The sequence below is a fragment of the Pelophylax lessonae genome, assembly GCF_965119305.1.
Source record: "Pelophylax lessonae genome assembly, chromosome: 8".
NCBI lineage: Eukaryota > Metazoa > Chordata > Amphibia > Anura > Ranidae > Pelophylax > Pelophylax lessonae.
Window position 1 is genome coordinate 19,647,082 of NC_138775.1, and position 25,302 is coordinate 19,672,383.

Here is a 25,302-nt window from a genome sequence, read left to right on the forward strand (position 1 = left end):
TGCCAGCCGCATGGATGAACCTATCCTCCCATTCCCCCATAAAGAGATTGGCTAGGGGCAAACTTAGCGCCCATAGCCACGCCCTTCCGCTGGGAATAAAATTGGCCTGCATACCAGAAGTAGTTATGTGACAAACAATATTCCAGTACTCGGCTAAGGAATCTCTTTTGGGAGTCCAGGAGGTCATCCCTTTTGCTGAAGGCCCAATTTAGGGCCAACAGTGCTTCCTCATGCTGGATAATTGTATACAGTGAGGATACATCTGCGGTTACCAGAAATATCTCACTTGTAGAAGGCAGTGTAATCCCTCTTAGATCTCTTTTTACAAGACAGATACTAAAGATTTCTTACAGACCCTAAGTACTGGCCTACTCTAGATGTAACAGATTCTATACTGTTCACAATGGGCCTACCCGGAGGATTAACCTCATTCTTGTGAACCTTAGGTAATGTGTAGATAGTAGGTACCCTACTGAGACTCGGAACAAGATACTGTTTTTCCTTTGTGAAGATATGTGTAGGATATCCCCACTGGATCAGATTGTCAAGATTTTTACGATACTGTGTTGTAGGGCCCCTATCTAAAGGCTCATAAGTGGCCGTATCCGCCAACATTTCTTCAAGCTGATTTGTGTAGTATTCTTTATCTAAAATAACTATACCTCCACCTTTGTCGGCTGGTCTTATGATGACGTTTTTTCGCCGTTCAAGAGCCATTAGCCCCTCTTGAATGTATCTAGGATTGACATCCTTTTTTGGTTGGATATTTTCCAGATCTCTAAGCACTAAATGCTTGAAGACCTCCACATGCTGATTAGAGGGCTGGGAGGGATTAAATAGTGATCTGTTCTTCAGACCACTGTCCTTACCCAATGTGTGACATTGATTCCTATGATGGTCACTACTGATCCCTTTATTTGGGTTGAGAAAATACCTTTTCAGGTTTATTTTCCGGATGTATTTGTGAACATCTATGTACATCTCAAATTTATTAATTAGTTTGTTGGCTGAGCATTTAAGCCCAGCATTCAGAATATTAACCTCTTTGTTAGATAAGGAAATGTTGGCCAAAGTATAAATCCCGCTTAATCTGTTTCCCTCCTTCTTTTTTTGTTGTAATTTTCGGCCTGCCCTGCATCCCCTTGTTGTTGGTCTATGTTTGGCTTCTGTCGTTCTGGAGGACGGTTCTCGTAAGGGACCTAATTTCTCCAATACTCTCCTTGAGGGGCCTGGGGTCTCCCTCTCCAGGGTCTGCCGCCCCTTCCCCATCCTCTCCCCCCTCCAGAAAAAAGGATGACGATAGGGGGTTGTAGGGCGGGGCTCCTCATAATGTAATAATTCTTCAAATCTATTGTATAGAGGAACTGGGTCCAATTTGTATTGTGGGGGTGGTCCATATTGACCCCTTCCCCTATTAAGGGGTGAATCAACATATCTCCCTTCTCTTCCTCCCTGACCCTGTGGAAGATTTTCTGGTTTTACTGAAGGATTCTGATTATTCCCTCCACGAACATTCTGCACCTTTTTATTATTTCCTTTTTTTCCCCCCAGGAGTCTGGGCTTGAGTGATGACATTCACAGGTTTGGATTGTTGTTACACTTGTAAGCCTGATGTAGTCACCAAAGGGGACTGCCAGAGATAAATTGTATGTGATTTTATGGAAAGTTTTTAGCTGTGGTAACACAACTTTAGCTCCCTAGCGCCGAGTGAGTGAGACAAATAGGCATCTTTGTAGTTTGTGCTAGTTTCCTTGCTCTTTTCTTTTGGATTAAACATACACTATATTGTCAAAAGTATTGGGATGCCAAATATAACAAAAAAACTATCAGCGCAAAACCAAATATGTGATATAACACTCAAAATAGGTAAAAACACTGTGCGTGAATAATGTACTGAAAAAGTGCTTGAATATCACTGTGCATAAAACAAATATAGCCGGCAGCAAACTCCAATCGTGTTCACATCCCACAATAAATCAAAATAAATACAAAAAATGTGCTGCGCCAGACGTGCACCAACAAACATAAATGATGTTAATATAATCAATATCTGAAGTCCATACAAGCTGTGATTGTGCTCAAAATCCAATAAATGTGCATTAGTGTCCAAGTGTCCAAATCAGAAATGCAATCTGGTGAAAAGTGCACACCAATCTGTGAAATCCCTCCACCTGCTAGATTGGCCTCTCACCTCCAAACAGGACCCAGACGGGCCAGCAAAAGCATGTACTGAGGATATCAGACTCCTGGAAAGACACTCCAGCCTCTCACCTCCGGAGGACTCAAGACACGGGACATGCGATGCAAAATATAAAAGGGAAAATATAGTGCTCTCCGTTTCAACAATCAGGCTTTATTGAGGAAAATAGAAGTTTACTCACATGTACAGGGCACTTCACCGTGCCTGCTGTTATGGCAATAGTAATAGCGTGTGTCACTGGGATGCCTGCCTTTATACACACATGAACTTTAATGGCATCCCAGTCTTAGTCCGTTGGGCTCAATATTGAGTTGGCCCACCCTTTGCAGCTATAACAGCTTCAACTCTTCTGGGAAGGCTGTCCACAAGGTTTAGGAGTGTGTCTATGAGAATGTTTGACCATTCTTCCAGAAGCGCATTTGCGAGGTCAGGCACTGATGTTGGAGAGAAGGCCTGGCTCCCAGTCTACACTCTAAAGGCCCGTACACACGTACCGATTGTCGGCCGAAAATGTTCGGCCGATTTTCGGCTTGTTAGTATGATGCTTCCGACAGCCGACAGCGCACTTTCGGCCGAAAAGAATCTGTCTTGCAAGCATGAAAATTTTTGTATGCCAACACCAGAACGGCCGATTGTTCGCCAGTCAGTACAGAATTCGGCCGACAGACAGCAGATTTGCAAGACTGGGCATGCTCAGAAAAGAAAAAAAACAAGGAAAGTTAACCATTACATGACATCACTTCTGTAGTCGGCGGACAAAATTCTTGTGCAGTCTTTTGCACTTTTCAACAGACACCGACAGCCCTGGACAAAAGACGGCCGATCGTTCGGCCGACGATCGGTACGTGTGTACGGGGCTTTATTCATCCCAAAGGTGTTCTGTCTGGTTGAGGTCAGGACTCTGTGCAGGCCAGTCCAAGTTCCTCCACCCCAAACTCGCTCATCCATGTCTTTATGGACCTTGCTTTGTAAGACTTGCAAAAATTGCAAGCGTTTGTTACCAACGCCAAAACCGGTGACTCATGCACTTGATGTAAAAATAAACGATTCCAGCCCGAATCTGGGCAGAGGTAATCTGCTGAATCTAGGGGGTATCTAATGTTGAATAATGATTCAAACAACAAAGGGACCTGCTGGGTTCCTAAGGTTAGTAGTAAGGTAAGTAAAACTGAGCTAGGGCTCTTTCACACGGGCGCTCCGTATGTCCGCAAATCATCCTATTTTTTTGCGGATGATTTGCGGACATAATGTAAGTCTATGGCATTGCGGATGTCAGCGGAATACCATCCGCTGACATCCGATTTCCTTCCTTTCAGTTCTGTTCCGTTTTTTCGAACGGAACAGAACCCTATTTTTCCTCCGTTCAAAAAACGGAAAGGAAGGAAAATCGGATGTCAGCGGTGTCATCCGCTGACATCCGCAATCCCCATAGACTTACAGTAGGTCCGCATATCATCCGCAAACGGATGGGATGATATGCGGACCTACGGAGCGGATGACAGAAATGTCATCCGCTCCGTGAAAAAAAAAAAAAAAAAAAGGACCGCAGCGGAGCTCTCACACGGAAAGCCTGTGTGAAAGAGCCCCTACTCATACACTTTCCTCATCTGGGTGCAAATCATGTTTCGGGGGGTCATCTAGAGCTGAGGCTAGATGGGTGATGATGTCTCAATCTCGCAAAAGTTGAAGTCCTTCATCTAAGGAAGAAATTATGTAGAAATTGTTTCCTTTAGTGAGTTGTAGCTTTGCAGGATAATCCACGATTTCTTTTGTGACTGGGCAAATTTCTCCTGCGTTAGTGTGTATTGTGAGAGATCTGCAAAGCAGGAAAGGCCTTGGATGCATTTTGGCCAGCTCTCTCGATTTTTCTGGTGAAAATCATCAGCTTTTCTTTGGATCAGTGGCGGCTGGTGCTCAACATTTTTGGGGGGCGTAAACAGAAAAATGTAATAGGCATTGCTTCGCTGTAAAAAATAGGACTTTGAGGTCACACAAGTGTGAAAGGGGCCTTCAGTAATCAAGGTACAGTGTGCCCCCTTCAATGTAGAGTGACCACAGCGTGCCCCCTTCAATGTAGAGTGACCACGGCGTGCCCCCTTCAATGTAGAGTGACCACAGCGTACCCCCTTCAATGTAGAGTGACCACAGCGTGCCCCCATCAATGTAAAGTGACCACAGGGGGTGCCCCCATCAATGTAGAGTGACCACAAGGGGTGCCCCCATCAATGTAGAGTGACCACAGGGGGTGCCCCCATCAATGTAGAGTGACCACGGTGTGCCCCCCCTCCCACCACCGCCGGACTCGAGTCTGCAGTCCCGCACAGTGACAGGAGAGAGAGGAGGGAGGCACTGAGTTTGAGGCAGCGGCTGCATTGAATAACTTACCTCCTGCTCTTGGGCTGGCTCTCTCACGATGACCGGACCGGACCGACTCTGCTGCTGACGGCGGGACTCGGGAGACGAGAAATCTTCTTCCTCGATCACGCACGCCGCTGCTCCTCCTCTCTAACGGCGGGCGGGATGGTGAAGCCGGGACAGTGAGTGAGTGACTGACGCACACACCGCCCCCACGCAACGTCACCTGGGATGTCCTCCTGTATGATTTGGTCCAGGCTGGAGTCTGGACCAATCACAGCCAGGACAGAACCACAGGGGAGAGTGTCGGGGCGCATTGCTCTGTGCCCCGATGACCCCCAGAAGGCTGCCAATCGGCGCCTCTGCCTGGCGCACGTGGGGTGCAAACCCCCCCCCCCATAGCCAGCAGTAGGTCCGGCGCCCCTAGTGGGCTTCAAATGCTAATTTTTTTTCTCTTTGCACAGATTGGGGGGGCAGCGCCCCCTATAGACCGGCCGCCACTGCTTTGGATCTCTATAAATGTATCCGTGTTATAGACGGTCTGGTAAGGTGTTTGGGTTTAGGGAGCCTGTGGATTCTACCCATGGCCAGCTCTTCGATGGGAAGGTCTGGGAGGGCCTCTTCAAACAGTTTAGTGAAGAAGGCTTGTAATTCATGATTTTTATTCGACTCAGGGATTACTGATCCTGACATTGTTGCACCTGGGTCGGTCTTTTAAGTCTGCCAGCTTGGATTTGATCCAATCAAAGTCATCCTCCCTCTCATTATGAGCATCCACCAGATCATTAAATGTAGTGGCAAAGTCTCCCATTTTGTTTTCAATGTGTATGACTCGGTCTCTGACTTCACACTTAAAAATTGTTGCATCATGGACATTATATTGGTGTGAATTGTTCTTCTCAGTGACACCAGCATTTCCTTCAGAGTTGTATCTAGAACTGGCTGATTGTTGGAAAGGCCAGTATTGAGTCATGCAGTTCTACTGTGTCATCCATGGACAGGGTAGATGTATGTAACTCTGGCGTGGAATCATTTGAATGAGACATTTTGGGCTTAGTTTTGGCAGGACTATTGGAGGTGGATGAGGATCTGGAATTGGTGTTGTAGCCATGTACATATTTGGAAGGTGATCCCTTATTACCTGTGCCTGCTTCCAACCTCCCTTTCGAGTGGCCCTGTGGTTAGGCACAAGATCCTCCAGTGCCATCTTGTCCTCCACGCCAGACTGATGGGGAGAAGAAATCTGGCATCCGGCCTGGTTTCCCTTGGTCTTTTCTTCTCTTAGACATGGTCCTGAGGGTTGCCCACAGCTCTGTCGCCCGAAATCACTGATTCTGGTAGCGCTGTAGCATTGTAAATTCGTAATCGGCTGTCGAAAGCACTATACTAACCATCCAAAAATCGGCAGATCGTTCGTCGGATTAAATTTTACTTCCCATTTTCTTATCGTGTGTACGGGCCTTTACTTTTCAAAAGAGGTGTACTCATTTAAGCCAAGCACTGTGTCTATGGCCAGCTTCACTTCCTCCCCTGTTGCTAAAGTCATACAAATCTCACTGTTACTTTTATGGTTTATTGATAACTTTTTGGACCTGAGCACTTTACTGTATTATGCTTTTTTTTTTTTTCGGATCTTAGCTATTGAAACATTTCAAAATAAAGAATTTAAAAGGGGGAGACCAGAGCCAAATTTCCTATTGACTGCATACATTTGTTGTGTCAGAAAGGGGTCTGGGGCCCTTTCCCCTAAAACCGACCACCCCCCATTGTGGCAGCTTTACAGAACGACGCTCCCCGCTGGCGGTTGATAAGCTTTAGATGCTTTCAAAAGCGTTTATGGCCTCTTTTCACATTGGAAGTTACAATTATTCCTAGAATGTTAATGGGCTCAGCTGTTGTAAAGTTTTATGATACTACACAGCTGTGGTTCTTGGCAGACATAATGGGCCCCCCTGCGAGTTAATTCCTCATGAGCTTGACATTTCTGCCCGGAATTTTTATTAAATCTGACCTCCAACCTTTCCTTTCTTGGACTGAAATGGAATGGATTACTCTGATTTCACTGCACACTGTGAGCTTCCCATAATGTACATTAGAAGCTGCAGCAATTAAGTGAAAGCCTCTATAGCAGGGATCCTCAAACATTGGCCCTTCAGCTGTTGCAGAACTACACATCCCATGAGCCATTGTAAAACTCTGACATTCACACATACATGATGGGAATTGTGGTTCCTGAACAACTGGATGACCATAGTTTGAAGGCCCATGCCTTATATAGTCTCACGCCTCGGCTAGAGACCGTCCACTGTCATTTAGTGCTTTCCTTCCCAGCCTGTCTCATGCCAACCCCTTGCATTCACTGGATTTCAGTTCTTTCAGTCATGGAGGGTCAGCCTCACATATGGGTTTGACCATGTCTCCCATGAGTTCATGTGCAGAGCTCTGCGCAGGTTTTGTCTTGGGGACATGTTTTGTTCGTATGTGAATGTGATGTATTATGACATTTGTAGTACGGTGTTGGTGAATGGCTGGAAAACTGACCCTTTCCCTGTTCTCTCTGGGGTCAGACAAGGCTGCCCTCTCTCACCTCTGCTTTTTGTTTGCTGTATAGAGCTCTTTGCCGAATGCATCCGACAGAACCCAGAGATCAGAGGGATCACCGCACCGGGACCGGACAGAAGGGTTGTCAAGTGCTCACTCTACATGGACGACGTAACGGTGTTCTGTGCTGACCAGCGCTCCATCGACTCGCTCGTCCAGACCTGTGAGGACTTCGGCAAAGCTTCAGGGGCAAAAGTCAACTGCGGGAAGTCAGAGATCATGCTCTTCGGAAAGTGGTTCCTGCCTTCTTCTGCATCTATCCCTTTCAGCATCAAGGCGGACTTCATCAAAATTCTTGGAGTTTGGTTTGGAGCTGAAGGCGCAGCCCTGAAGTCTTGGAAGGAGAGACTGTCCAAGATGAGACAAAAGTTTGGACTATGGAGCCTCAGAGAACTCACCATCGAAGGGAAAACACTGGTACTCCGCAGCGAGATCCTCCCTGTGTTGCAGTACCTCGCCCAGGCCTGGCCCCCCCGGGTCAACACCTGCAAGGCCATCACCAGGGCGGTGTTCCACTTCATCTGGGGCTCCAAGATGGACAGAGTGAAGCGAGCAGTCATGTTTAAGGAACCCCTCAAGGGCGGTAAGGGCGTGCCCGACGTCGCAACGTTACTGGGGGTGTTCTTTGCTTGCAACTGCATCCGCAGGACTTTGGTTGACAGAACTTCGAACTCTGGAGGCAACTCCATGTCCCGTTTTTTCCTCCTTCCTCTTTGGAGGTCCCTAGGATGGGACAAATGGGACAGTTCCATCCCCTACAACTGGGACACTCCTTGGTACTACTTGGACACTTTCAAGCTCATCAAGGAGCTAGGGCTGCATGGAGTTAAGCCTGACTTGTGGAAGCCAAAAACTATCTACAAGTTGATCAGAGCATCAGACATTGTTGAGACTGTTCCAGGCCTCCCTTCAGCCACCTGCAAAGTGGTCTGGAGGAATGTTTCTTCAAAGGGACTCACCAACAGGCATAAAGATCTGGCGTGCATGGCTGTCCAGGGGGGATTGCCGCTCAGGACATTTATGCATGCCAGAAACTTGTGCAGATACAGGCACTGCCCCTTTTGTATCATCCATGAGGAAACGTCTTTTCACGTTTTCTGGGAGTGTTCATTTGCACAGAGCCTGTTGAGGGCCTTGGAACCTGAACTTAGAGACTTTGTTCCACGGACTGCCATCACACACTTCGGTGTGCTGAACGGACTTTTTCACGGGACTTTTTCCCAAGAGGACATTGACAACGCCTGGTGGGTGTTGTGTTGCTTTAAGGACGCTTTATGGTGCGCCAGAAAGTGCCTTATCCACCAGAGGGAGAGGATGTCCATTGAGGACTGTCGCAGACTGGTACACAGTCTGCTCAGAGACTATAACCTGATGGATCTCATGGAGGAAGAGGAGGTCTGAAGATTTCCCCTTCCCCCACTCTCCCTTGTGTGTCTTTGTCCATTCAATAAAGCTTCGGGCCTGTGATTTCATTCCCCTCCCCTTACCCCACTCTCCCACTCCCCTATCACACCTGTTGCTTTTTGAAATGTAATATTATTTGACTGATTCATGCTACGTATAGATAATGTTTCTTAGTTTCATGCTTATAGGGGTATTGCGGCGTCATGCATGATGTGATGGCTCGGGGTATCCTTACAACACATCAGGCATCATACCGCAGAATGTATGTATTTGATTGAATGTATTTATTTGTATGACCGGAAATGTATTGTAATGTAGTGTATTTATGCGCTGCGTCGCAGTACAGGGGAGAATGTATCCCGACAAAGGCTCAGCATGACATGTTGGTATTACTTATGCAAATGAACACCCATTTCTCTAGACTGACGCCCACCCATCAAGGTGTTTTGATATTCACAGCCCACTGACTGCTTCCATCAGGGCTCATGAGAGGAGTACTAAGGCAGGGTGCGGTGAAGATTTTAGGAAGCTATGTACAGGCTCCTTCCACCAGCCATGGTCTACCTGCATTGCATAGTGAAGCACCAAGGTCAAGTGATGACATTCCTGGGTGTAAATAAAGTAAAAAATAAAAATAGGCTTTGGGAAGAAACCAGGAAAGGCAAAATATAAGCAGGTTAAACTTCAGCTTTAAAGTGTATCTAAACCTTTGCTTTTTTTTTTTAAACTAAAATAAACATGTTCTACTTACCTACTCTGTGTAATGGTTTTGCACAGAGCAGCCCAGATCCTCCTTTTTATAATGCTCCAGGCATCTCCTCTTTAGCGAGTGCCTCAAGGGAAAGCCTCTTTCCCTGGTGGCACCCGCGTGTGCTCACTCCTGAGCCGCGCAGTCTGCATCTATCGACTGACAGGGCAACTCGGCCCCACCTCCTGCTTCCTCATCACAGAATTTGATTGACAGCAGTGGGAGTCAATGGCTGCCGCTGCTATCAATCTGTGTAATGAGGAGAGAGAGAGTGGCGAGAGCGCTGTTCTCATGCACGTCACTGGATTGGATTGGGCTCGGGTAAGAAAAAGAAGGGAAAAATAAAAAAAAGGTGCCTATGAGTGTAGACTGTAAATCATTTTTTTTTTTTTTGGGTAAAATAATAAACTCACATGGGTAAGTAAAGACCAAGCTTTTCTTGTGAGGATATCACACTCAAGAGGTTCTGAGGTGTAGGGGGGCTAAGGGCACCCGTGCTGGAGCCTAGTCTGCCACCCACAACACTGGATCCGGCCTGTGATGTCAATGAAGAGGAAACCCGAGGGGTGGACCGCTCGTTGGAACGCAGCATTCACCTTGACGGCATTAGCTCGCTCTTTACTTACCCATGTGAGTTTATTATTTTACCCAAAAATAAATTATTTACAGTCTACACTCAAGAGGCGTTTTTTTTTTTTCTTTTACATATTTAGCACCCTCCCAGGTAGAGAGTATAGTTTTGGTCTTTCTGCCTATCAGAGAGCAGCAAGCAAAATCTATATGGCTCTTTGCTTAACAGGGAGTAGGATCTGTGAGTTAGGTCTGCTCACGGTGCAATTCATCTGGTCTGGGGAGTGTCCTCACTGGTCCAATAGGGAGGCATGTTGGAAAGTGGAGGAAACCTGACCAATGGGTACACAGGCTTTGATACAGTCCCAGTGATTGGCACAGACTGGTTGTCTCAGTGCATTCTGGGGTTTGATATAAAAGCTAGGGGCACATGTGCTCGGGGTCTTTGGCTGGAGAGCTGAGTCCTGGAAGGAGGGTGGTGGCTGTCTCCTCTTCTGCAGCAGTTGGTGTATGGTAACAGGCAGTCGGCCTGGTGAGCCAGAAGGAAGGAGCTGAACCCAGAGGTCCAGGAGAGCTGACTGGAGGGTTTTAGACACTGGAGAACCTGTAAAAACAGTATCGTGAGTACAGGGGATCATGTCTAAGGGCCTGACCAGGAGGGGGGGGGCACCCGGGAGTAGTCAGATGATGGGTGCCAGCTGGTGGAGTGAAAGGGGGTGCTAGGTGAGTACCCTGAAGATAGTGTGCAACCAAGTCTTTTGTTCAGAGACAGTGGGGGAGATTTACTAAAACTAGAGTGTGCAAAATCTGGTGCAGCTCTGCATAGAAACCAATCAGTTTCCAGGTTTTATTGTCAAAGCTGAACCGGATTGGCTACCATGCACAGCTGCACCAGGTTCTTAGTGCTCCAGTTTTAGTAAATCTCCTCCTCAGTATCTACAATTCATCTAGTGGCAAGGTGAAATTCACAGCCTGGCTGGCATCTTCAGATAAAAGTCCTCAGAATTGTGAATAGTTCAAGTTCCGGAGTATCCCACTCTTCCCTTCTCCCATCCCTATTTATAATAAAACAACAAAAAACCCCTAGACTGTTCATTGACTGAGCCGGAAAGTAAAGTGTTAAGTTTCTGCATGCAGTTGCTAACGGTAACCAAGAGGGACCCAGAAAGGTGAAGAATTCAGCAGTGCTACACATGTTTGGGAATCTGTTTTTACTCCCCCCTCAGAAGGCTGGCCCTGGATAGTGGACTTGTTTATTTGTTGCTCTCCCCTTTGAAGTTTAAGCCATATGAATATTTATTTCATACGGACTAATAAATTATCAGTTTTTAGCTGCTATTATGGACTTTCGCGCTAAACCATCTATGTTTTTAATAGGAAAGAGAAGGGAGCTGGGGGGCTCCTGTAGCACAGAAGGGTTTTTACCTTAAAGCAGGGGTGTCCAAACTATGGCCCTCCAGCTGCTGCGGAACTACACGTACCATGAGGCATTGTGATTCACTGACATTCACAGACATAACTAGGCATGATGGGAATTGTAGTTCCTGAACAGCTGGAGGGCCATAGTTTGGACACCCCTGCCTTAAAGTAATATTAAATTCTTATTTTTTTGGTTTAAAAATAACAAACGTGTTATACTTACCTGCTCTGTGTAATGGTTTTGCACCAAGCAGCTCCAAACCACCTCTTCTTGGGCGCTTCTGGTCCCTCCCTTCTGCCGAGTGCCCCCATAGCAAGCGGTTTGCTATGGGGGCACCCGAGCCAAGGCTCTGCCCCACCCCCCCTCTCCTCATTGGCTCACTGACTTTGATTGACAGCAGCAGGAGCCAATGGCACCTGCTGCTGTCTCAGCCAATGAGGTGGGAGAGTCCCAAACAGTCGAGGCACTCGTGAACATAGCTGGATTGGAGGGGGCTCAGGTAAGGGAGACTGCTGCACAGAAGCTTTTTTTATCCGAATGCATTAAGGTAAAAAACCTTAAAGCTTTAGAACCACATTGAATCTAAAAAAACAGGAGAGAAGCCACAGGATAAATGGCAAATATTTTATTGCTTTAGAAACAAAAAAAATAAGTACATAAATGTAAGCAAATTTTAGTAATTAGGAAAAAAAAAATAGACCCCAAAATGTAACCTCTAAAATCTAACCCCGTGACAGGTCAGTAGCACTAGTGTGAGTGGAGGGGTCATTCCCCAATAGGAACAGCAGTGCAGACATGGGGCCAATTCCAGCCCATAGAAAGTGAGGTGAGTAATGGATACGCTGGAAGATGCAGAGGGCGGAGTGCTCATTATAAAATGTTTTCCATATTAAAGTTTAGCTCCGCCCTCATTACATATTAAATCATGATTCATATTCCCCCCTCCCACTATGCGGAGTGGAGAACCATCCAGAAGAACCCCAGAACAAGTTCAGTACTTTACATTCTCAGAAGTGCATTACTGATGATAAGCAGCAGGAAACGAGCCAAACCGGGACCCGAAGATACAAATTGGGGGGGCACTGAAAATCCTTATAAATGCCCCCCCGTATAATACAAACCCTCGCCCACTGGATACCAGCCCCCTGCTTAGTGCTTGAGTTCACAGCCCTTTGTAGAATGGTTTGTTCATAGGTAAAAGGGCAACTCTACCTAAAACTGATTAGTACCAATGAACTGAATCCCCCTATTGGTCTTCTATGTAGAGCAGACCATACATTATACAATTTTCTTTTCTGCAACCAAGAAAATTAGCTTGATTCCCCCATAAACATAGTCACAACGCTACTGTGTGCTGCTGATGGAGAGCCTTCCTGGCCGGCAGAATACAATGATCACTGTTAGTGGCTATAGCCGCCAGCAGTGATCAAAAGAAAAAAAACAACAGGCTGGTTGTACTGAAGTCATTGGTGGATTGACTTCAATACAACCAGCCTGCCCCATAGATGGATCAAATCTTGGCTGATTCAGCAAACTATCTATGGCCGGCATTAAGATTGCACTTGCTAGAATTTCCCCCCGTAGTAGTCTCCTCCCCCCCCCCCTGCAGAACTGAGATCTACCCCCCTGGCTGTTTGTGCCTTCGGCCTGTCTACAGATTTCCCAGTAACAGTTTCTGGCCTTGTGGGAGCAGCAGAGATAATAGAGATAAGAGACAAGGAGTCACCCTGACACTGACCATTTATTAAGGCCTCATGCACAATACAGGCCTTGGACATTTTTCTTTTCTGCCTCTAAACACCCCTCCGTGTCACACACAGGCATTTAGGGGCAGAAATCTGGATGAACCAGCCTGCCCATAGATGGATCAAATCTTGGCTGGTTTGTCAAACTATCTATGGCCGTCATTAGGATTCCACTTGTTAGAACCAAAATTATGTTCAGAAGAGGAGCTTTTGGGCAGAAATATGCATATATACTGAAATAAAATTCACGGAGGTCCAGTCAGTAACATTTTTTCTGAAGGGGGTCTGAATCCCATTTTTGTTATATGACTTCGGTCCTTCACATCACAGCCATGCCTCCCCCTTTACATCAGTGTCCTCAGTCCCCTCTTTCACATAGCCCCCCCAGCAATCACAGACCTCCCCTTACACTACAGCTCCGCCCTTCCACACATCACAGTCCCCTTTTCAATCATAGCTCCCCCAGCCTCCTCACATCACAGCTTCACACTTCTTCACATCACAGCCCCCCCAACAATCACAGACCTCCCCTTACACTAGAGCTCTCCCCTTATACTAGAGCTCCCCCCTTCCACACATCACAGTCCCCTTTGCAATCATAGCTCCCCCATCCTCCTCACATCACAGCTTCCCACTTCCTCACATCACAGCCCCCCCTAGCAATTGTAGGCCCTCCTCCACACATCACAGTGCCCCTTTACATCACAGCGCCCCTTGCATCGCAACCCCCCCTCACATCACAGTTTCACCCCCTCCTCACATTACAGTCCCTTTTTACAACCCCCCCCCACATCCTCCCCTTACAATCACAGCCCCTATAAACCAAAGGCCCCACTGCAGTCACAGCACTTTCCCCTTCACAGTCCTACTTAAACAAAGCTCGGCAGAGGGCGGGATGCATGGCAGGGTGGATTCCTCTTCTGTATGTACTCACCTGCCTGATGCCGCCGCTGCTGTTAAACTTACAGGGAAGAGGACATGAGGCACAAAAAGTCTGCACTAAGGGTGGGAGTTGCCCAACTATTCTCGTTAACAAAAAAGTGAGTGGTTGCTAGGACTGCCTCGTGTCCTAGCAACCCATCACCCACATGTTTATTTGAAAGGTTGGGCAGCTCCTACTCCCCATGTAGACTTGCCGTATCTCCCACCCTCTTCTCTGCTGTGAGTTTTAACAGCAGTGGCGGCCGCAGGAGAGGAGTCCACTCAGGCTGCCAAGTGGTGTGGCCACGGTCTGGACAGGACTGTCACTCAGTCCGTGTCCGGACCGCGGTCTGCCCTTTAGTGACACCTGCACTAGAGCATTCATTCATTTCAATGGCAACAATAAATTACTATTCTGGCCAATGAAATGAATGCCCAAATGCTTGACATGGCTAAACACCTTTAAACGCACATTAAGGCGTTTCAAAAATGCAGCTTTAGGTGTGTTTTTACGCTGCTTTTTTCCGGTCACGACTCATGAGAAAAGCGTTCAGAAGCACATAGTGTGCATAAGGCCATAGAGTGGAGAATCAATAAAAGGGGTAGTAACATATCAGTTTTTATGTGGAGCTGCCCTTTAAAGCTAGAATATTATTGGTCCAGGTGTTTGAGGATCCATAGTGCAATGTTCATAAAACCGTCAGATTCGGCGTCCACTTTGGCCAAGGCGTGGTTGTTGCCGGGATACCAGAGTAACCTGGTAGGAGGAGACAACAAGTGAGATTTTCCACAATACACACAAATTGAAAAATGGATGACAATATCTAGAATGCAACTGACCGTGCTGTGACACCGTGAGCTCTCAGTGCTTTGTAATACTCCAGGCCCTGAGTGTTTGGGACCCGCCGGTCCTCTTCTCCCAACATCAGCAGCACAGGGGTCTTCACCTGCCGGGGACAATACAGACACTACTGGTGATGGGGTTCAGGCAGTGAGTATCCAATCTGAAGCTCCAAAGTGAGCCAAGTGTGACCCCCAATTTTACAGTACCAGTGTCCCCACTTGTGCCAGGGACAACACAGACTGGTGATTGCAACTTCTGATTCGATACTCATAGCTTGAACCCCAACTCAGCCCAGTATGACCCCAATATTACCACCTGAACTCCAATTGAGCCCAGTGTGAACTAAATATATTAGCACCGGGGTCCTCACCGACCGGGACTACAGACTGGTGATCCTCAACGCCTGAACTCCAACTGAGCCCAGTATGACCTCAATATTACTACCTGAACCAAGCCCAGTATGACCCCCCAATATTACCACCTGAGCACCTACTGAGCCTAGTATGACCCCAATATTGTCACCTGAAACCCAATTGAGCCCAGTATGACTCCAATATTACCACCTGAACCCCAACTGAGCCCAGTATGACCCCAATATTGCCATCTGAACCCCAACTGAGCCCAGTATGACCCCAGAATAACCACCTGAACCCCAACCAAGCCCAGTATGACCCCAGTATTACCACCTGAACCCAAACTGAGCCCAGTATGACCCCAATATTACTACCTGAACTCCACCTAAACCCAGTATGACCCCAATATTACCACCAGAACTCTAACACAGCCCAGTATGACCCCAATATTACCATCTGATCTCCAAATGAACCAGCACAGGGATCCTCAACTGCCAGGACAACAGACTGGTGATCCCATCTTGTGTTTGGATCCTCACCACCTGAACCCCCAACTGAGCCCAGTATGACCCCAATATTACCACCTGGACTTCAGCCAAGCCCTGTCAGGATCTGGATCACCTGCTGGTGGCACTGTGCTTTCCCAGAGAGGAAGGTTGTAGTTCCAATGTCAACCAGGGGGTGTCTCCCAGCAGCCAGCAGATCCTAGTAATCAGTTTCCACCTAATGCTGGCTGCTGAGAGGGTATTTAGGTCCACCCCTACTAGTGCCTCTCATTCCAGTGTTTTGCTGCTGCCAGATTCTGTTTGTCTTTGATTCCGATCTTGCTCCTGCCATGTACCCAACTGCCATTTACCTGCCCCCCTTGTTCCTGATCCCGGTTGCGTTTCCCCCTTCCCATATACTCTTTGTACCTCCAGTTTTCCTTTACTTTTCTTTGTTCCATATTTTGTATATATTGTATATAGTTAGTTATTAGTTAGGCAGTTTATTAGGTATTCTATCACTCGGTTCACATATATTTTTGTGTTTTCTGTGTTTAGATGGATTTTGTTACACTATAAATAAATCTCACTTAAAGTATACACAGTCTGGTCCCAGTCCTGTGAGTGTAGCCACGCACATCTGGCCATCCCTGCTGCTGATTCTTGACAAGTCCAGTGTGACCTCATTATTATAGCATCGGGGTCCCCACCTGCTGGGATTACAGACTGATAATCGCATCTTCTGTTCGGTTAGTCACTGCCTGACTATATAGTGTGACCCCATGAATATAGTGTGACCCCAATATTACAGCACCACAGGGACAACTGAGACAATGGTGATTGAAGCTTCTGAAGGGATACTCACTGCTTCAACTTCGCTCAGTATGACCCAATTTTTACCACCTGAAGCCCACATGATCCCAGTTTGATCCCAATATTAAAGCAGATCTCTGTGGGTGCTGAGACATCAGAGAAGCACAGAATGCACTGCTACCATGCCCAAAATCTGGTCATCCTCCAGGCACATCCAGGGGGTGCATTGCCTGGAGAAATTTCTACCCATGTATGATACATAGCCTGCTACATAATGTACCTTAGAAATATATATGATGGGGGATTTCTTTAACATTTCTTCCAGATGGGCCCCGGTGGGGAGGGTCTGGTAGGAGTATGTAAAGCCAGATACCACATGACACCTATAGAGAGATGAATAATATCAATGTATAGATCTGCAATATACAACAAAAAAAAACATTCTGAATATCAGCACAACAAAAGATCATTCACTAAGATATGAAATATTTCAGCGCAGTGCTTCACCAGCTAGTACTGCATCTAATGCAGTGCTGGCCTTGGCTTCAGGTCTCATTATAGGCCTACCTGCAGGTTAGTCATTTGAATGTTCTCACAGGAGTGTGACTCCTACAGATACAAAAAAAAGTGTTGCCGCTGATCTCACCAGTCCGGGATGTCTGTTGATCCAGTCATTGTTGGGATGTTGGTCACAGGATTGCGGACGATACAGGCTTTGTAGAAATCAGGGTACTGTCCAATCAGGTGGCAGGAGAGGAATCCTCCATGTGATCCACCACATAATGAAACTTTCTGTGAATCTATTGGCTCCTCCTGCAAAACCTGCAGCACCGCCGTCTGTATGATGGAAGATTGGAAAATTAGTAACTGCGCCATCTACTGGTACAAAAGCAATAGACATTATTACTGCTGTATTTTGCGGATAGCTATATGGCGGTCAATCTGGGAATCTGCGGAAATATAGGGTGGTGAGTGAGTGTGCCATTTAATGGTGGATCAGGGAATCGGTGCATCTCTAGTGTGGATAGGTGGGGTGATAAGTGACTGCACCATCTAGTGGTTGATCAAGGGATCTGTGTGCCTTTATGTCAGAGTTTCTCAACCAGGGTGCCCTTTGAGTTCCCCCCGGGATGACACAGACACAAGCCCCAGTTTGCCCAGGATTAGAGATGGATGGTAGGACTCTGTTGATGGGGGAATCTGATATGATGGGGGGCGCCCATGTATAGGAGGGACTCTGATGTGATGCAGTTATGGTGAACCTTGGCACCCCAGATGTTCTGGAACTACATTTCCAATGATGCTCATGCACTCTACAGTGTAGTTGAGCATCATGGGAAATGTAGTTCCAAAACATCTGGGGTGCCAAGGTTCGCCATCACTGTATAGGGCCTTCTGACTCTCTGATCCTCTGTGGTGGGACCTCTGTGGGGAATGGGAGCCTCTGATGTGTTTCCCATTGAGAACATTTATGTTTTTCTACATTTTAGACTGGGGTGCCTTTGCATGCTTTTAAAGGGTGCCACAGCTACATAAAAGGTTAAACCCTTTCCTGTCTGCCCTGGAATCCCATTAATAGGTTAGGGGGTGGGGGGGGGGGGGGGGGCGGGAAAGATCAGCCAATCACGTGACCACCGTCACAGTGCCCAGACGATTGGGTGCCAGGCCAGCCGGCTACCAATTATTAAAAAGACCAAGAGCCATCTTTCACAGCTGTCTCTGTGCTGGGAGCACTCTCAGTGACAGAAACATCAGTGGCCCAGCGACACATATGTACAGTATGAGGGCGTTAAAGGGGACCTTCTGTCAGTTTTATAAACTTGTAGGACCCGTCTCCCCCTCCCTTTAATATCACTGGATGAAAAAAGTGTGCTGGGCTGCCTTTAAATACCTTTTTTCCAGTAGTTTTAGTCTTCATCTACATCATTCGCCTAGACGAATGATGTAGGCAGCTCTAGATGTCAATGGGGTTTTTTTCTTGCGAGTGTTGCAGTGAGGGGCGGAGACGGCCAGAGATACACGGTGCCCTTACTTTTTCTGCATATGGCCATCTTCACTGTGGGCAAGTGAAGCCATGGCAGCTTGAATCCACCCTGCATTCCATGTAAAATATTGCTCACGCCCACGAGGTCCACATCTCAGCCGCACTAAGCACAGCACTTAAAGCCCTTTGTACTTTCCTATAGCAGTGGCAGCAAACTTCCGCTGTCCCTTCTATAGCAACGTGTAAACAAGGGGCTGGAAACACTGTTTAGTGCGGCTGAGACGTGGACCTCGTGTGCGTGCGTGATACGAATGCAGGGTGGATTTGAGTGGCCATGGCTTCACTTGCCCACAGTGAAGATGGCCACATGCAGGAAAACAGTAATAAAACAGCCCAAATTTAAACTGGAAATAATCAAGAGTAATAACTATATACTTACTAAATGTCATCAATGCTCATTTTATTAGCAGGTTTCCCTGGAGTACCTCTTTAACCGCTTTACGACCGCCCGCCGCAGTTATACTCCATAGCTATACGTCGGTCTAGCGCGCGCGCAGGAGGCTAGGGGGTGAGCGCGTGCCACCCCCTGCTCATCAGCGGGCCCCAATTGCCGCCTGACACCCGCGATCGTTCCCCGCTGAGAGAGAAGAACGGTCAGCTGTTGTAAACACAGTTGACCGTTCTTCTCTCTGGAATGATCACAGAGCCCATGTGATCCTTCTATATAGGAACACGGGTCTCTATGATCATTTCAGAAGCCACGCCCCCCCCCCCCCCCCCCCCAGTTAGAATAACTCCCCTAGGTTCACATTTAACCCCTTGATCACCTACAATGTTAAGCTCTTCCCTGCCAGTGTCATTATTACAGAAACAGTGCATATTTTTAGCACTGATTACTGTAGTAATGTCACTGGTCCCCCCCAAAAGTGTCAAAAATGTCAGTCAGGGGTCCAATCTGTCCGCCGCAATGTCCCGCAGAAAATTGCAGATCGCTGCCATTACTAGTAAAATAAAAAAAACAATAGCTGAACATGAGACAAAGACATATAAGTGCCGACTATAATAAGGTCAGTACAGATGATAAGGACAGGTGCACTTACCTGAACATCCTTCACATCCTGATCACCGACTTTCCCCAGCAGAGACATCACGTTGTCCTGCCCGAAGCCCAGCGATCCCCGATAATTCACTGCCATTGCAAAGAAGAGAAGTGAATTTGGGGTACAGAGTTTTCTGTCCAAATATTAGCACACAGCGCAGAGTCTCACCTAACTGAACAGCGAAGCCCATCTTACACAGCACAGCCGGGAACAGCATCCACTCACTGACAAACACGGAGTGCGGCCCGCCTGCAGGGAAAGGACAGAGTGACACAAGGTACAGACAGAGGAACCAACACCACAGATAGAAGGCACCACCAGCAACAAACCGTGAGGAAAAACCACCAGGGGGATGCGACCCTCTGCAGGAATATTCTGAGGCCTCATGAAAATCGACTCGTATTCCAGACCGGCTGCAAGAGACAAAAGTAACAAAAAACCTGATCTTAGCATTCAATGAGGAAAGCACAGAAATTATTCCAGAATAAAAGGATGATAATTATGCAAAACAAAAAAACGAATGGCCACTTCAGTGTTTAGAGTTAGACCTGAGAACAGCTGATGTTACAGCGGAGAAGCCAGCAGAGGCATTTGGAGGTTCCTCTGAATGTTGCTGAAGCCAATCACTCATTATGGCTTCCATTAGAATATTAGGAACCAGGGCCACCATCAGAAATCATGGGGCTCCCTTTGGCCTCTTTGTTGAGGGACCCTGTACCCTCCCTCCAAAAAATCCATAGTGGTTTAGTGGGCTGTGGGCTCCACTCACTAAAGGAGATTACATGTGGAATTTAGGTGATAAGACACATCTTTCCCAATTATCGCATGCGATACTGAAAATGTCAATTCACTATCCCTTTGTGTGTTATTTATCTCAAAATCCAAAAACGCTGGTAAATTCCGCATATTACAGCGTTAAAGTCGATTTGCTGAAGGAGAGAAATAAAAAAATGCATGTGGTAAAAATGAAGTGATCCAGGCATATAATAGTTAAGGAACGTGTTTCATTTTAGCTGGTTGTTAACCACTTCTGGACCGGAAAATTTCCCCCCTTAATGACCAGGCCATATTTTGCGATTCGGCACTGCTTTATTTTAACGGACAATTGCGCGGTCGTGCGACGCTGTACCCAAATAAAATTGATGTCCTTTTTTTCTCACAAATAGAGCTTTCTTTTGGTGGTATTTGATTACCTCTTCAATTTTTATTTTTTGCGCTATAAACAAAAAAAATAGCGACAATTCTGAAAAAAAAACAAAAAAAACAATGTTTTTCACTTTCTGCTATACAACATTCCCAAAAAAAAAAAAAAATGTAAAAATCAACATTTTTTAACATTTTAGGCCAATTTGTTTTCTGCTACATATTTTTGGTAAAAAAATAAAATCACAATAAGCGTATTTTGATTGGTTTGCGCAAAAGTTATCGCGTCTACTAACTACGGCAAAGATTTATGTCATTTTTATTGTTTTTTTTTTTACTAGTAATGGCGGCGATCTGTGATTTTTAGCGGGACTGCGACATCGGACAGATCGGACCCCCAACTGACATTTTTGACACTTTTGGGGGACCAGTGACATTACTACAGTAATCAGTGCTAAAAATATGCTCTGTTACTGTAATAATGACACTGGCAGGGAAGGGGTTAACACTGTGGGTGATCAAAGGGTTAAATGTGTACCTAGGGGCATGTTTCTAACTGTATGGGGGCTGGGCTTGTGAAATGATCACAGAGACCGGTGATCCTATATAGAAGGATCACAGGAGCTCTGTGAACATTTCAGAGAGAACGGTCTGCTGTGTTTACAACAGCTAACCAGTCTTCTCTCTCAGAGGGGAGTGAGCGCGGGTGTAAGGTGGCAATCAGAGCCGCCTGCCCCGTGCATTGGAGTCCCCGCTGCCCCTAGCTAGACCTACGTCGGTTTGCGCAGGAGGGCCGCCCTGCCGCAGTAAATCTGTGGCGGGCGGTACGAAAGCGGTTAAAGGAGCCAGCAGCTGCTTGTGTCCCCAACAACCAGTAAATAGTTGGTTGTTAAGAAGCAGACGGCCCTCCCAAGCCAATTCTGACACTTCTCTCCTACATGTAAAGATTATTATTTTTTTGCTAGAAAATTACTCAGGACCCCCAAACATTACATATATATTTTTAGCAGAGACCCTAGGGAATAAAAATGCCGGTTGTTGCAACTTTTTATGTCACACAGTATTTGCGCAGCAATGTTTGGGAAAAAAAAAAAACACTTTCACAAATTAAAAACAAAACCCCAAAGTTAGCCAGACTTTTTTGGATAATGTGAAGGATGATGCTACCCAACATGTAACGTTTTAAAATTGCCCACACTCGAGGAATGGCGCCAAACTTAAGTGCCTAAAAATCTCCATAGGCTACCCTTTAACATTTTTTACAGGTTACCAGTTTAGAGTTACAGAGGAGGTCCAGCGCTGGAATTATTGTTCACATTTCAACAGTCATGGTGATACCTCACACGTGTGGTTTGAATGTCGTTTACATATGCGCACGCAACCTACCTATGTGAGCAGGCGGGGACAGGGGCGCTTTAAATTTTTTTTTGTATATATTTTATTTTCATTTTTTTATTTTTACACTTTCCCTTTAATTTTTCACTTTTTGATAGCTTTTATTCCTATTACAAGCAATGTAAACCATCCCTTGTAATAGGAAAACGGCATGACAGATCCTCTTTATGGAGAGATCTGGGGTCTCTAAGACTCCACATCTCTCCTTTAGGCTGGAAAGCCTGAGATTAAAAAAAAAATAATAAATCGATCTCAGGCTAACTAAAAAACAGCTGTGTTTACATGTGCCGGCACCGGACGTGACGTAATGACGTCACTTCCAGCCTCCGAGAGTCATAGAGATGATTGGGGACCATCTGGTCCTTGGTCAGCTCTATGGTAAACTTCCGCCGCCATCGGGTTCATTCTCTGGTTTCCCGAGACCAGAGAAGCACAGGAGGTTGAAGAGGGCAGGGAGGGCGAGGAGGGCAGTGGGAGTGGATGGGGTACGACGACTTCCCCTTCCGCTGCCTGTAAAATAATCAAGCAGTGAAACAGCTGCTATGATTGTGTTTACTGTGAAAGAAATCACCGACAGAAAAGAACGATATCTGCAGGCATCATTCAGATATCGCAATTCAAGTCCCCGACGTCGTATGATGTGAACCGGGGGGAAGTGATTAACAACCATGACTCATTTGCTATTATCAGGATTCCCCCCTGACAGTAGAATGCAATGTAAAAAAGTGGCGACATTAAAAAAAAAAAACCCAAACACACGGCTTGGTGGTCCCCCGCATCCACACCAGGCCCTTTTGGGCATGGGGTCCTTTCCCAAAATCCAAACCAGAACTATATCTCAGCATGCAGCCCAGCAGGCCAGGAAGAGTGAGGGGGGAAATATACGATCGAGTGTCCCTCCCCCCGAACCATACCATACTATGTACCCCATATTCATTCACATAGGGGAAGGGGGCTCTGATCTGGGGGCCCCTTAATTAAAGGGGGCTTCCAGAATCAGATAAGTCACCCCTGCAACCCCACAATGGCGCATTACATAACTACCTGCGTCTGGGTCTGATTGGATGCTGAACAATGGCTGGAAGACAGAGTGACATCAGGCTGCTGATGACCAATGTTTGGGTGAAGACACGGGTCACTACATTTCTTTGGCATTAAGTGTATTTCTTTGTAATTGCACTATTTTTATTACATCACATAATTTTCTACACCATCACAAAAGTCTTAGATCCTGCTCATTAACCGCTTGTATGCCAAGGTTAGGAGTCCTGTCCTAGTCTCACTCTTTTTGTTCGGTGTAGTGATGACGGATGTCAATCTGCATAGGGCTTGGCCCCCGCTTGTACCCCCTTATTGGAGGCCCTACTTACGGTATTGGGGGTTCTCCTGCTCCGGGGGTGGTTTGTGGCTCTTGTAGCTCCAGTGTATGTCTGCTAAGGGATTCTCTTCCTCCAAGGACACCCAGCTAATCTCCTCCTCCTTTCCGGCCGGCGGAAGAAATCCTACTTTCTGTACAGAGAAGAAGAAGAATATGTCTGTAGGATGGGGAAAGGAAGTTGAGGACAGGGATGACCACATATCAGAGTTATTGGACTCACCACAGTTGGAGGACAGCTCGGAGAGGAAAACCTGACAACCAACAAATCGCGATCAATCGCCATCAGCTTCCAGCTGCCCGACGAGGATTCTGGTGGGATAAGGCAGACACAGAGGGGTTGATTTACTAAAGGCAAAATGGGCTGTGTACTTTTGCAAGTGCAGTTGCTCCACAGATTAGTAAATTAGCTCTGCTGACTTCCATCATCCAATCATGTGTAAGCAAAAATGCAGTTTTTGTTGTCCCCTTGCATGTGATTGGGTTTTCATTGTAAAGTGAAGTTTTACATCATTTACATTTACTGGTTTGCCATTAGTAAACCAACCACCTCGAAGACTAATGGTGCAAAATTACAAAATGTAGCAATAAATGGGATGTAAAGAGAGGAGAAAACTGCAGATCATTATTGCTTAACCACTTAAGCCCCGGAAGATTTTACCCCCTTCCTGACCAGGGCCTATTTTGCGAGACTTTAACGGACAATTGCGCGGTCGTGCGACGCTGTACCTAAACGAATTTGACGTCCAAATGAAATTTACGTCTTTTTTTTCCCCACAAACAGAGCTTTCTTTTGGTGGTATTTGATCACCTGTGCGATTTTTTGATCATGTGCCATAAACAAAAAAATAGCGCCAATTTTGCAAAAATAACAATATTTTTCACATTTTTTTATATGAAATTCCCCACAAAAAAAAAATGTAAAAATCAAAATTTTTTAACATTTTCGGCCAATTTGTTTTATGCTACATATGTTTGGTAAAAAAAAAAAAATCGTAAAAAAAAAGCGTATTTTGATTGGTTTGCGCAAAACCAAAGGGGGAGAATGACAGGTGGCTTGTTTACATCAGCCGCCTGCCTTTCTCCCTCTGCACCGATGATCACCGAGTGACCGGCGGACATCGGGGGGTCCGTGATCGCGTGGGGGTGCGCGCTCGCTCCCTAGAGCCTCACAGGCTAGCGACGTAGTACTACGTCACTCTGCCTGTGAGGGGCTGACCGCCGCAGTAAATAGTCGTGCGGCGGTCAGCAAGCGGTTAAGGCCACTTTCACATGGGCGATCCGATCTGATCCGCCTGTCAGTTTTTTTTTTATAACCAAATTTTTATTGAATTTTTGCAAGGTTAGGTACAAACGTTGTAATTAGCATAATAAGGAAGAGAAAAATTATCACAATGGTCACAGATTTGAAACAAGAAACGTGAACATAACAGGTCGAGTGAAGGCACTTCAGGTGAACCTTGCCGGTGACATACGAGTGTGTTGAGCTTCCACCCTATGAGAACATTAAAGCGGAGTTCCACCCAAAAGTGGAACTTCCGCTTTAAATAGTCCTAACCCCCTGACATGCCACATTTGGCATGTCATTTTTTGGGGAGGGGAGCGGGTACCTAGTTTTGACAGGTACCCGCTCCCACTTCCGCTCGGAGCGTCGCGGCGCCCTGAGCGGAAGTTCTCCTCTCCCCCTTCCTCCCTGCAATCTTCTGGGACATGTCAGAGGTCCCAGAAGATTGCCGGCCAATCACGACGCATAGCGCAACTCACGCATGCGCAGTGCGTACCCGGCTGTGAAGCGGCAAACTGTCACAGCCGGGTGCCCGCATCAGTGATCCCGGCGCCGCAGAGC

At 46.5% G+C, this 25,302-nt stretch overlaps 1 protein-coding gene across 1 annotated transcript in view; it reads right to left on the reverse strand.

Annotated features, from left to right (window-relative positions):
• Positions 1-14,499: 14,499 nt before the first annotated feature.
• The window catches only part of APEH (acylaminoacyl-peptide hydrolase), a 46,871-nt gene continuing 36,068 nt past the window's right edge, over positions 14,500-25,302 (reverse strand). The window contains exons 14-22 of the mRNA XM_082265363.1: positions 23,680-23,768; positions 23,452-23,590; positions 19,873-19,956; positions 19,712-19,792; positions 19,544-19,632; positions 17,106-17,296; positions 16,740-16,842; positions 14,805-14,911; positions 14,500-14,721 (exon numbers count right to left, since the gene is read on the reverse strand). Of these exons, the coding sequence (XP_082121489.1) occupies positions 14,616-14,721; positions 14,805-14,911; positions 16,740-16,842; positions 17,106-17,296; positions 19,544-19,632; positions 19,712-19,792; positions 19,873-19,956; positions 23,452-23,590; positions 23,680-23,768 (989 nt within the window). The 3' untranslated portion in view covers positions 14,500-14,615. The remainder of the gene's footprint in view (positions 14,722-14,804; positions 14,912-16,739; positions 16,843-17,105; positions 17,297-19,543; positions 19,633-19,711; positions 19,793-19,872; positions 19,957-23,451; positions 23,591-23,679; positions 23,769-25,302) is intronic.